The sequence below is a fragment of the Lutjanus erythropterus genome, chromosome 6, assembly GCF_056507025.1.
Source record: "Lutjanus erythropterus isolate fLutEry1 chromosome 6, fLutEry1.hap2, whole genome shotgun sequence".
NCBI classification, from domain to species: Eukaryota; Metazoa; Chordata; class Actinopteri; order Lutjaniformes; family Lutjanidae; genus Lutjanus; species Lutjanus erythropterus.
In genome coordinates this window covers 17,802,171-17,814,665 of record NC_139322.1, presented here as the reverse complement: position 1 = coordinate 17,814,665, position 12,495 = coordinate 17,802,171, and the positions used below count along the sequence as shown (strand labels likewise).

General features: G+C 38.3%; 1 protein-coding gene across 1 annotated transcript in view; it reads right to left on the bottom strand.

Annotated features, from left to right (window-relative positions):
- Positions 1–635: 635 nt before the first annotated feature.
- The window catches only part of opn7b (opsin 7, group member b), an 81,069-nt gene continuing 69,209 nt past the window's right edge, over positions 636–12,495 (bottom strand). The window contains exons 5-6 of the mRNA XM_084719988.1: positions 3,971–4,305; positions 636–2,846 (exon numbers count right to left, since the gene is read on the bottom strand). Of these exons, the coding sequence (XP_084576114.1) occupies positions 2,355–2,846; positions 3,971–4,305 (827 nt within the window). The 3' untranslated portion in view covers positions 636–2,354. The remainder of the gene's footprint in view (positions 2,847–3,970; positions 4,306–12,495) is intronic.

Sequence of the window (12,495 nt, the reverse complement as noted above, 5' to 3'; positions counted from 1 at the left end):
AACATCCATCAGATTTTACACACAGACTTCCTGGCATCTTTCACCTTCCACATTTGCAGTAATTGCATGCACAAATTGTTTCTGCAATTATGCATTATTATCAGCATTATGGGTGAACTTTCCGTTTCTTTTTTTGTTGTTGTCATGATCTCAGCAATCACTTTGATTATCACATTTATTATCATTGCTGATTGCAAAAAACTATGAAAATAAGACCCAAGTTGTAAAAACCATTGAAACAGAACTAATCTTTAATGTTCCACTGCTCCTGAGCTCATTCTTAAAGTGACAGATCAGATTATTTGATGTGTAGCTGCATGAGGTACATATGGATAGTCAGTGTATTAGCTACAGTAGATGCCAGTTAGGAGAAGCAGAGAGGAGTACCAGCAGGGAAGCTGAGCAAATAAATGCTGTGGACAGGGTCAGCAACAAAATGAATATTAGTCACCTGAAAAAGGTCCACTTAATAATAATGTTATGCTATGTTTTAAATATTTTCATTGCTTTATTTTTTCATCAGGCAGCCTTTTTGGTGGGAAACTGCCAAAAAGGCCAAAGATTGCTCTCTCCAAAACAACTCCATAGGTTGAATCAGTAAATTCGGCCTCACAGAATGCAGAAATTGCTGTGTTATTGTATAACTTTGGTGAATTTGAACTATCCTTTAACCAGACCGAAGTCCCACAATGACTTCAAACCAAGGGTGTGTAAGAACAACTTACTCTTGGTTGCTGTGAGGTAAAATTGCTGATTCCGCCTATGGAAAGTGCAATATTTGTCTTATATATGGTGGCAGTTTCCCATCAGAAAAGACTGACTGATGGCAAAGTAAAAATGGTAAACATATTCTAAATATAGCAGTAATTGTACCCCAGAGAACATGGGACATGCTGAACTACTGCTGACTCAATCTGTCAGTTTGTTTGTGTTATTGAGTGACTGATTACTGAGTAGCTTCCTCTCTGCCTCTCCAAAGTGGGGACGTGCCGACCGGCATCTATAGGTAATACACAGACCTCAAACAACCCCACATCAAATAATCTGAACTATCACTCTGACATGAGCCAGTCCACTGATTGCACCTGATTGGCTTCTTGTGAATAAAAGATGCCAGTATGTGAATACAACTCCCTCTTCTTCTCATCGTCGTTGGCCACCATGTGTGTAAGAGCCAGCTCTCTATTTTATGAACACAGCCACATAACTACATCCTTGTCGTTCTAGATGAACTATGTTTCTGTTAGATGAAGATTTACGTGACATTTCATTAACAATAGGTGATTACTATGTTCAGTGTGTATTTGGTCTGGATTTCATGTCAGAAAAGCAATGCACAATATTTATACAAAATGCTGACATTTAAATATTATCCAGCACACAATTGAAGATTTGCAGATTATTTCAAATTTTGGTCCTCTTTTGTCTAGAGTTCTCTATATAGAGTATATCGAGGAAGGATAGAGCTTATTGAGTGTCATAGATCCTGTTATTCTAAGTCCTCCTCCCAGTTCTGATAATTCAGCCATGCATTCTGTCCTGGACACAGTTGATTAGACATGATTAACATTGGCAGCTCCTCTTTGCAGAGGAATCAATACAACAATCTGTGGGTAAATTGTAGGATCTCCATGATCATTTTTACACATGTAACAATGAGCTCACTAAGCCAAGTCTTTCCCTCAGCGCTTTGTTCTTCACTTCCTCACAGGCTTCATTAATCTAGACAAACGTGGAGGCTGACACACTGTAATTAATTTAATAGGGGCTTTGAAACCTTAATGTATCCTAAACGTGATGAGAAGACACAACTATTTGCCTATTAGATGACAACAGCAACCCTGTGGTCCTTCAATTTGAGGCATGCATTAATAAATACCAGTCAAATCATAAACATCATCAAATACAGTACTTGTAATAAATACATTAAAGGTAGTTTAAGAGAGTTTCAATATCTGCTCCTCCCTCTAAATCCAGCTTGAATTGATTTGCATCGTGACTCCATGGATTCTCAGTCTTGTTTGCTTAGTGTTGATCATTCAAAGTGATCTGATAGTTATTGGCACAGGTTAATACGACCTGATGGAATATTGACGTACATATCTGTGGTTGCATGCTGTTTGTTTGGCTCGTTTATCCTTCTGCATTGGCTTCTAACATTGTGGTCATTTGTTTTTTGGCAGTATCACATATTTGAGGCATGAGACAAGTTCTTAGTTTTTAAACCTTCAGAACATGTTTTCCTTCAATCAGACTTTATCTTTTTGTTTTTAATTACATTTCTCACCATGCACTTAGGTTTTTTTTTCTGGTCATTTTTATCACCTTCCCCTTGTCTGGCTGTGTTTGTTTTTCTAGAGGAAGTCGCTCTGCAACTCATTGGACAGCTGACTGACAGCCACCTCACTGTGTTGTGATCCTTTAAGTATCCTGGCAGTCTGCTGGGGGCTGTGGTCCTCTCTGGTCCCACTGACTGTTTCAGGGCACGGACAGTGTCTGCACGTGCCGTGGTTCTCCGGTAGCCCATTGGACAACCTTGTGGAGTTGCACTCCTCTTTGTGATGGGATTGCGTGCAAGTTCCCTTCTGCGTGGAGCCGTGCGGACACAGACATCCACAGACCGTCCGTCTGCACTGGGCCACATCCCGACACAGGGACTTGCGGAAGTTGGGCTTGAAGACCAGATAGACAATAGGGTTGTAAAGGGTGGAGGACTTGGCAAAGATAGCTGCCAGAGCGAAAGCCATGGGTGGTACATTTGCTGGGTTACCAAATGCTGCCCACATGGACACAATGGCATATGGACTCCATGCTGTCAGGAAACCAATGCAAACTGCCACGGACAGCTGAAAGACACAACAACATGCAAAATACATTTGTCATGTGAACAGTGTTAATTTTATCAATGACAATTTTGACAGTAAGTATTCCTTGATGACCTTTTATTTGATGACTACATTGTGACAATGAATTAAATTAAAAAAGAGTCAGAGTCATGTAGAGTCAGAATGCTTTGCTATGCTCCATTATACTATTGTTATATTTAACAGAGCTGAGCTCACATTAAACATCTGCTCTTTCTAAAAGATCATTTATGATTTCTTATGACTCATAAACAGACACTAACTCAAACTTAAACATCTAAATTTTAGCTCCATGTAAAGTGAATAAACTTAATGTTTCTTGGGTAATATTTGTCTGCCTTAATGATACAATTTACAGATTTTTACTGCTGATTTATTAAAATGGAGTGAAATGTGAGGCTAAATTTAGCAGAAGACCTCAGTAATAAATTAAGTCTGTTTTGTCTGATAAAAGTATGTCTGATAACTAAAAATAACACATCAATAATCACTTATGCCTTTATTCTTATGTAATATTAAAAAAAGAGCCAAAGAATGTCACATGTCAATGTAACACATTATCAGCTGAGATGACTAAACACAGTTAAACATATGCTTACTCCTCACTGGGATCATTACAGCTAGGAGAACTATCCTGAAACTGAGAAGTTTATGACTAAAACACTGACTGAAATTAAACTTAAATTAAAACCATGGTCCACTGACTACATCTTGACTAAAACTAAATGAAAATGAAAGATTAAAATGCAGTTAACAACAATTTTCCCTAAAGCAACTGAAACTAAATGATATCTGATTCTGAAAATGCGCCAGAATCCAGAGATGGTTTATCCTGGTCATTTCAAACTATGACCCATGTATGATGAAATCCATGTTGAATACTCTCAGATCATGGCACCGAAAGATGTCAAATGTGGAGCTTATCTTATCCCTAAATTGGGACCACTTTGACACTCAGATGACTGATGTATTTTTGAATGCCACACACAAACTTCAATGACAAAAAGTGATGATCATATGGTCATATTATAGCCAAAAGTTATCCCCAGATTCTAGGGTATTTTTAGACTCATACAGTATGTCAGAAAGTGACCTTATGCATTTACCTTGACAATAAGTGCATGTGCATTGGTGATCTTGTTCTGTGGGGACATGTGTTGCTGCACAGCCTGGCGGGAGCCCCGCACAGTCAGCAGGATGAATGTGTAGGACAGGAAGATGACAGTGCAGGGCACAATGTAGCAGAAGAAGAACAGGCAGATGATGTAGCTCATGGCTGCAGAGTTCTGGCTGGGAGCCTGCCAATTGATGCAGCACGCTGTACCGTATGGTTCGGCCCCGTACTCGCCCCAGCCTGACAGGGGGCCAACAGCAAAGACTCCAGCGTAGCACCAGACCCCAGCAACCAGTACGCAGGCGTGGCAGTAGGAGAACTTGTTCCCTGAAGAAGAGCATAGCAGGGTAGAGGCAGAGGCAGAGGAAGGAGAGTCGGGGAAGTGATTACTGACAGATGAGGACATCAAGGAAGGATACAGAAACAACAGCATAAAAACAATATGCTACTGAAAGCATATTAAGTCTGGTTACCTGATGCTGATAACAGGCAATGAGTGAGGAGGAGAAAGAGGAGGACAGATGGAGGAGCAAGTGGGACGATATCCAATAAGTTAACAACTTGATAGGAAATTTTCCCTAGGATAGATAAGTAAGTTTGATAAGAAGAATGAATTGCTGTTCTGCAATGTAGATAAAAAGATTAAAAAAAAAAAATACTTTGCTGTGACCTCAGGCAGGTTCAGGTAGATCATATGGCCCACAGGAATGCACACGTGATGCAAGCAATGTTCATAAGAGACCCGAACATAAACATTATTGTGTGTGTATGGACAGAAGCTGCATAGCATGTTTACTTAGAGGCCAAAGTATGTGGGGGAAAAAAAACACTTGAGAAGTTATATAACTACTCTAGTCTGAGCAGTGTGCACACAAGACCTCATATTAGGAAACACAGTCACTACTATTAGTCAGTGTTGGATGTTTATTTACTGCACACAGAAATCCAAACAGGAAAATATATGTGGATTATAATATGTGATCATGCATCATTTCCTATCAATATTTTTCACATTCACTTAAAGCTGGGGTAGGCGTTTTATTTTTCACATCACTGGGCAAAAAAAATCCATAATAACATTTCAGCATAATGCAATTCAAGTGGTCTGAGAAAAACTACCACCTTTTACAGGCTGGAGAAAATCTAGCCCGTGACGAGAGTCTTTGGCCAATCACAGATCACCGCAGAGGGAGGGCGTCGTAGAGAGAGAGTGGGGGAGGGTTTTGCACATGTTTTGCTTACTGTCCTCTTGCACAGTGTAGTGAGAGGTGCATCTGTTTTTCCAGCTGTACATCTGGTTGCTTCCTGTTAACAATATTTTTGCTTACAAACTTAGTGATTTTTAATCCTTAACGTAGTTACTTCTCTTTTTACAAGTAGCTTAGTATTTGCATGTGACCATTATAATCATCACCTCAGTGTCATTGTCATCTTCACTCAGACTCGACAGAAACAAAATAAACTATCAAAAATGTCTTGGTTTGTCTTTCAACTGCTCCAACAAGACTCTTGTTTGGGTGAAATAAAACCTTAATTCGCCACATGAGACGTGAAAATATTCAGGCTTTTCCTCCCCACTGCTTCTTTGATACCCAATGTCCCTCTCACTCCTCTCCTAGTGATATTTTCACATATGGTAAATAAAAGGTTTATGTCCACCAGACCAGAGTTGGTAATTGTTAGAGCAGTAGAAAGACAAGTCAAGATGTTTTTGGTGAGTCTGATTTTGTTTCTGTTGTCTTTGAATGAAAATGATCATATGAACTAGTTAGCTAACATGACTAACGGTTATCTAATATACTAAGTTGCTTACAAAAATGTTCAAAAATTTGCAAAAACACTATTTGAGTCAAATGGAAATACCATTACCAACATATACCAAACTAACTGTGAAAAGTGAAATATATAATATATTTGTACCAGGATTCAAGAAAATTGAAGAAGTGATTCACAAAACCAGCCATATTGTAGGTACGGGAAACCAGTAATGTGTTGGGATGTGATTAATTTGCTAGTTGATTTTTTGAATTGTAACATACTATTCTGTAAATATATCATAATTTTACTATCAAAAAATTAATAGACCTTGTAGTTCATATAAACATGAGAAATCACCAGTATGCAGGAAGTAAGGTTTTTATATTTCAATATTTATAGTAGCCTTTCTATCTTATTCTTACTATGTTATTGCCTTTCATCGCTCCATTTAGTGATGATGTGGCACATAAGATTTAAGGTCAACAGCCACTTTTTCTTCTTACATGAAGCCATTGTTGCAGTACCTTATATAATGTTTGCACAACTGATTTCTGCAATAGATTTTGTATTTTATTTGATTCAGAATTTGCTTAAATGTGAGTATACAGCACTTATGGCACATTTCTGTTAGCATGATTGGCGGTGGAGCACTCACTCATGTGCCAGAGTGTAAATGAGGGGATCTATGGAAAATACTGAAACAGCCCTGGCCGCTAACTGTCGACTGTAATTGATTTAGATGAGGGCTTCTTCAGTGTGGAATCAGTGAGGAGGAGAACACAGGGAGTCTTATCTATGATACCACACAGCCTCTTCAGCTGGATGTCAGTCCCTCTTCCAGTTCACCTTGAGGATGGGGGTTGGTGATTAAACCCTGTGGCACTGGCTCAATTGCGTGGTAGCAGAGAAGGGGGCTGGTTAGCCATTACATTTGGCTTTAATCTGATGTGAAGCATCCCTCCACTGATCTAACTCTCCGGCTCTCAGAGTAGCACGTGAAGGATTCAGCCTGAGCCCTCTTTTCACGGATAGTTGAACTCAATTTCTAACAGAGCCCCTCAAACATGTACCCTTACATTTTAAAAAGGGATACACCAAACTTTTTTTAGACCTCACCTCAGAGCATCTGAATATACAGGCTACAAATCCGAAACCACTGATTTTCATTTTTAGTTTTGTTTGGGTGGTTTGGACTTTTGGAAGAAAAAAAATACAGAGAGTTCTAGCAGGCTAACTTTAGAACCAGAAAAACAACATGAAGACTTATAGAGTCAGTTGTAAAAAAAAAATTCTGACAAGCAGTTATTTTCAAGATCGCAAGAAACTGAGGACTTGAACTGACATGTCGATTTCAGATGTACACCCATCTACAAACCACTCAGTTGCAAGTATATGGAGAGGAAGCTCACATAGATGATGACAACAGGATGTAGGTATGTGTAGTTCTTTAGTGCACTTACATAATTGCAATGTGAAAACAAAATAATGCAACAAAAACATGAACCTTGGGTCAGACCTTGCTTCAGGCTTTTTGATGTGAGAGCACCCAACGTCATTTCTGCACTTTTCCGTCAGTGGATCATGTTTTACTTTTGCAGAAATGGAACGAGAAGGAGCAGCCACAGCGATATGTTACATGAAGAACTGTAGTGGACAAATTGCTCACCTCCAACTCCTAAGAAAGGCCTTTTGTTGTGAAGCGGTGAAAACAGATTGCAGTTGAAATTATGTTTGACATTTTTCTTTATTTCAACAATGTGAGCTTGTTTGGCTGTGCTGTTAACGGACACACCACCAGTTGCTCTTTTGTTGCTGCCATTTTTTGCAGCTTTTCATCGCTATTACCATGGTGACAGTGGATGTCACCAGTCTAACCAAGACTGAAATATTAAGGATTAAAACTTTACAGTAATAAGGTTAATATCAGTGCAGATGGCAATCCAGCATACTGGATTGGTGCATCCATGAACATATATCCAGGGATGTTTTTCTTTATTTTTTTCTCATTCATCTTGTATAGCTTACATTGCTCATGGTCCTGGGTGTGGCCAGTATTTAGTGATATATTTGTCTCCAGTCTTGCCAGAGAAACCAGTCAGTCAAATGGAAATGCTGACTTTCTACCCTTTAGTCCACCATGTTCACTGTATGTGCCGTGTCATACATCGTGCCTGCCTAACAATCATCAATTTTCACAGCCAATACCACTTAACATCAGGACAAATATCCCACATTGATTCTGTTGTCAATTAACTTGAAGTCAGTCCTCTTTAACTGTAAAGCCATTCCCCAGCTCCCTTCTTCATTCTCTGCTACCCCTCCTTCTTGTAATTAGTCAATGACAGGAGGGAGGTGAGGATGTATCTGACTCATCCACTCTCAGTCTGTTAGGTTTTTTTTTTTACTTATGTTTTATTTTCCTCCAGCGTTGCATGCAACACAGTTTTGACGTCAATTGACTTTACATCATTCTCTTTACAAAGTTTCCAGCTGCTTTGAAATCTATCCAGTTTTGGTACAAGTACAATAAAATGTACAAGTAAAGCAGGATATACATAAAATCAGAGGTGGCAGATATCAAATTCAGAGACTTCAAAAGAAGAGGAAAAAGCAAACAGGCGATGAAAAAAAAGGGAAGCAGGAGCAGAAGTGGTAAGGTTGGGGTTCTGACTTTTATAATAATAATAACTTTTATTTTTATAGCAACATTAAAAACAGTTTAAGTGCTTATTGCATTAACAGAGTTATAGCATTGCTTTAATCAATGCAGATTTGACTTCTTAAATTTTACCAAAAACTTTTTACACTCACTTGATGTATTTGTTGTTGTTTTTTGTGTTAATGTACTTACTTGGAGATGGAAACACCTTTTCTGAAAGGGTCTGATATAACTTACTGATCAGTAGGAAGAAGAAGAGAAAGAAGAAGAAAAGAAGAAGAAAAAGCATCATCACTCTACCACCTCTCCCACAACAATGGCACGTGTGTATACAAGCCTATGTGTGCGTAACATAATGGACAATGGAGTGAAAAAGATTTTATTTCCCCAAAGGGGGAGGTTCTTCTTCTTCTAGTTTATTAGCTCCAAAGCAGTTGATAAAATTTTTTGTGACATTTCAAAGGTTTTCTTAAAATTCGCTTGATAGAAACACAGCTGTTACAGGAGTCCAACTCTTTAAATGTGGATTTTTGCAGCTTTTTTTAAATATGTGATTTGTCCCATCTGAAACAATTCCCACACTGTTTAAATACAGATGTAATATAATAATAATAATAATAATAATAATATATATATATATATATATATATATATATATATATATATATATATATATATATATATATATATATATATATATATATATGTACATATATATATATATATATATATATGCTCTCATGTAAAATCCTTTAGATAATCTACACGAGCAAATGATTGCTGAAGATTTGCTTTGGTAAGCCAAAATTAAGTCTGCATAGCTCTCCAGATTTTCCAACCACTCCCCTATTGGAGTGTTTTTCAGAGAAACATCTAAGAAGACTTGTACCTTCAGGGTTATCAGACTGTCACAATACAGTTTCGCAGTCTCAGCCCTTTTGTTTGATGGCCCTCGATCCAGTGTTCACAGGTTTATTAGCCGCCATCGGTGGCTGTAGATAAAACCACCAGATCCACGTGCTGCTGTTAGGTTACCAAATGAGGGCTAATTTGTCTGTCAGCAGGGGTTCATTAAGAAGGTACTCCAGCTGTGACAAATAACTAATTTTAGAGCGAAAGGAAGAAGCACCGTCCATCACTCTCACTCGTGTTTCTAATGCTCCATCTCTTCTGCTCCCTATATATGTGTTAATTTAATCATTTTGCACCTTGGAGGATTTTCTTTAATGCCTTGCTCAAGGACATGTCAGCGAGAATAAATTTCAGTTACCAGCCCTGCCTCCTAAAAATGAGTTTATATACAAGTAATTTGCTACAGCAAATAGGTTTTCAGGGAAACATAATACAGATCTAAATATATTTTCTGTTAAGGAAATGTTTAACATACCAGTGTATTATACAAATGTATTGTTTCAAAGAAATGTTGTCTGTTAAATTAATCCAGGCAGGAAGTACGTACCCACCACAACGTGATTCTGAAAACTATTTAGTAATATAAGAACAGAATTTGTAGAGAAAGGTTTGCAATCACATCAGTTGTAACAATGAGGCCAACCTGACATGGAGAGTGGTTTAAGATAAGTTTTTCACAAGGATTTGTAGGAATGTTTTTTTTTTAACGTGTGTTAAAAGAAGTAACATATGACAGTTCAGAAAGCTTGCAGAAGCTCAGGCAGACCAATTGTGCCACAGACTTTGTGCTTCGACCAGGTTTTAGCTAGAGAATGCACTGGACTACACCTTTGTTTCGCCTTGATTTTTAGACCTCCTGCCAATGGCTGCACAGACCAGGCGCAAGTGCATTTCCTGTCTTGCAGATGTGGCAAAAATGGCAACTGCGCTGGATAACAAATCCACCCGAGCCATCAGCGCAACGGTTTTGTGCCAAGTTAAAGATAGGGCACTAAGTCCCATGAAACAGGCAAAATAAAATATGAGCTACAGACTGGAATAGTGGTACACTGTGGCTGTAGCGTTGTTGTCAGAGAGCATGGTTGCATAATCTCCGATGGCAGATTTAAATATATGGCAGATTTTTCCTTTAAAATCATCATGTATAAGTGTGTGCAGAGAATCATATTTAATTGTACAGTCACACCTGTCTCTGACCTTTGCACGTGAGCTAAAACTTAAGACAACTCAAACTCAGTCTGGTTGATTTAAAGAGGCTGTGCAGACCTTGTTTTTCTCTTATCCACTTGCCGCTCTAATATTCAAACTCAAGCAAAAAGGTCAAATCCTAGGAGAAGTGCAGTTTATTAACTTGGAATGGTGATTTTTGTAGAAACAGTTTGCTGTCTCATCACTTTTCTGAAGAAATTTATGTAGACTCTGTGCTTTAAATAATAATCACAGTAGGATATCTTTTTACATACTGTTGAGTGTTGAATCTCAAAATTCACACATGCATCCAATCCAATTAAACCAGAGTTTATTGTACTTTGACATACGATACAGGAGCGCATGTTGAATTTAATGTGATAGACAGTCTCCATAATATCTCCACACATGGAAACTGAACCTTACGTCAGCAGCTCATAAATGCTATCATGCTTCTACTCTCCGTCCCCCCAGTAGCTCAGTCCTTTAACATATTTGCTGTTACTCCATGAACACAGTTCTTACACCACATGTTTCTTTTCTCGTATTTATGCAAAGCACTGCGTGGAGCTGTCGTAAACCCACTCATTCATCTTGACCAGACTGCAGATTGCTCTCACAGGGAAACTGTTTGGCCATTTTCAGATCTCTTGACAGTGAGCTCACTTACAGAAAAAAGTATTAGGAACAGTAGCGGTGATTTGGCCTTTAGGTGTAGACATCTTTATGTCCTGATCACCAGAAAGTAATAGCTGTTAAAATTTTAATGTGTATGTCAGCTCCAGGCAGAGAAAGCTGCTGCTTTTTGGCTCTCCTGTTGATTTTCTCGTTCTGCTTGTCTTTGTGTGTGTTTTCAAGGTTTTACATTTAACAAATATGATACTCTTTGAAAGCATCTAGTGCCTGGGTATGACAGGCAGCTTTTTTAGGGTAAGTGTATAAGCTAGTGTATAAGCTTAGAAACAAGAAGGCATCGTGGTTTAACACTGTGTCTGTAAACTGAGTACATTTGTTCAAGGCTCCTTGCAGGGAACTCTCATAAAGAGTAATTATTTATGCTCATTTACATTTCAAACACTTTATTTGTGAGGCTTGTAGTCTCCAGGGTTTTACACATTGCATTATAGACTCTGGTAGACAGACAAGAGGAGCTCTTTAAAAACACAGCCTTGACTTCAATTATATTGTGCCTATTAGCAGCAATCGTTGTAACCTGCTGGAGTCTGAAATAGACTTCTAATTCTATTCGGAAGCTGCTGGCTGACGTACTAATTTTCAGAGGCCTGTGAGGTTGGATGTTGACAAATGAAGTTGTGACACGTGCATGTAATCAATGCTTGCTGTCCGTCAGATCTATAGAGTCTCCTGCTGTTTAATAACTCATCCAGGCTGCCAACATCACTTTTCTTAAGCCTTCTGCTCCATGCTACACAGTGTGTTGTGCTGATTTCTTCCTCAACCAAATCTGCCCTTTTCTGCTTATATTAATTATACTTTGTTCATGCATCTTTTGCCTTGTATACCTTGTCAGAAATTCCATTGATGCAATATGTGTTGGTCTCTATTGTGAGTGTCCCTGCGGTGTGAATGGACGAGTGAATGTGAGTGTGTAAAGCATATAAATGGGAACATGCCTAGATTCTGCACTCCAGGATGCAGATTCCTGGAGTGAAGAATCTGTGCTGCAACATAACTACTGTGGATTCAATCATCGAGGATGGACGTGAAGAGAGTTGATGTAGATATCCTGATGTTTCTGGGTGAATTTAAATTATGTACAGTTTCTGTCAGCTGATAGCAATTTATATATGCAGCATTTCTTCAATTAGTTAATTAATTATCATGTAATTTATGAATCATGGCTGAGTGATGCTGTGACAAATGATTTTCACATAAAGACAAAAGAAATTAATGATGGTTTAATTAATGAGAAAATTAGGAGTGACTGATGAGAAACTGAATTAACCTCCTGCAAAAATTAACACAGAAACATATAGCTA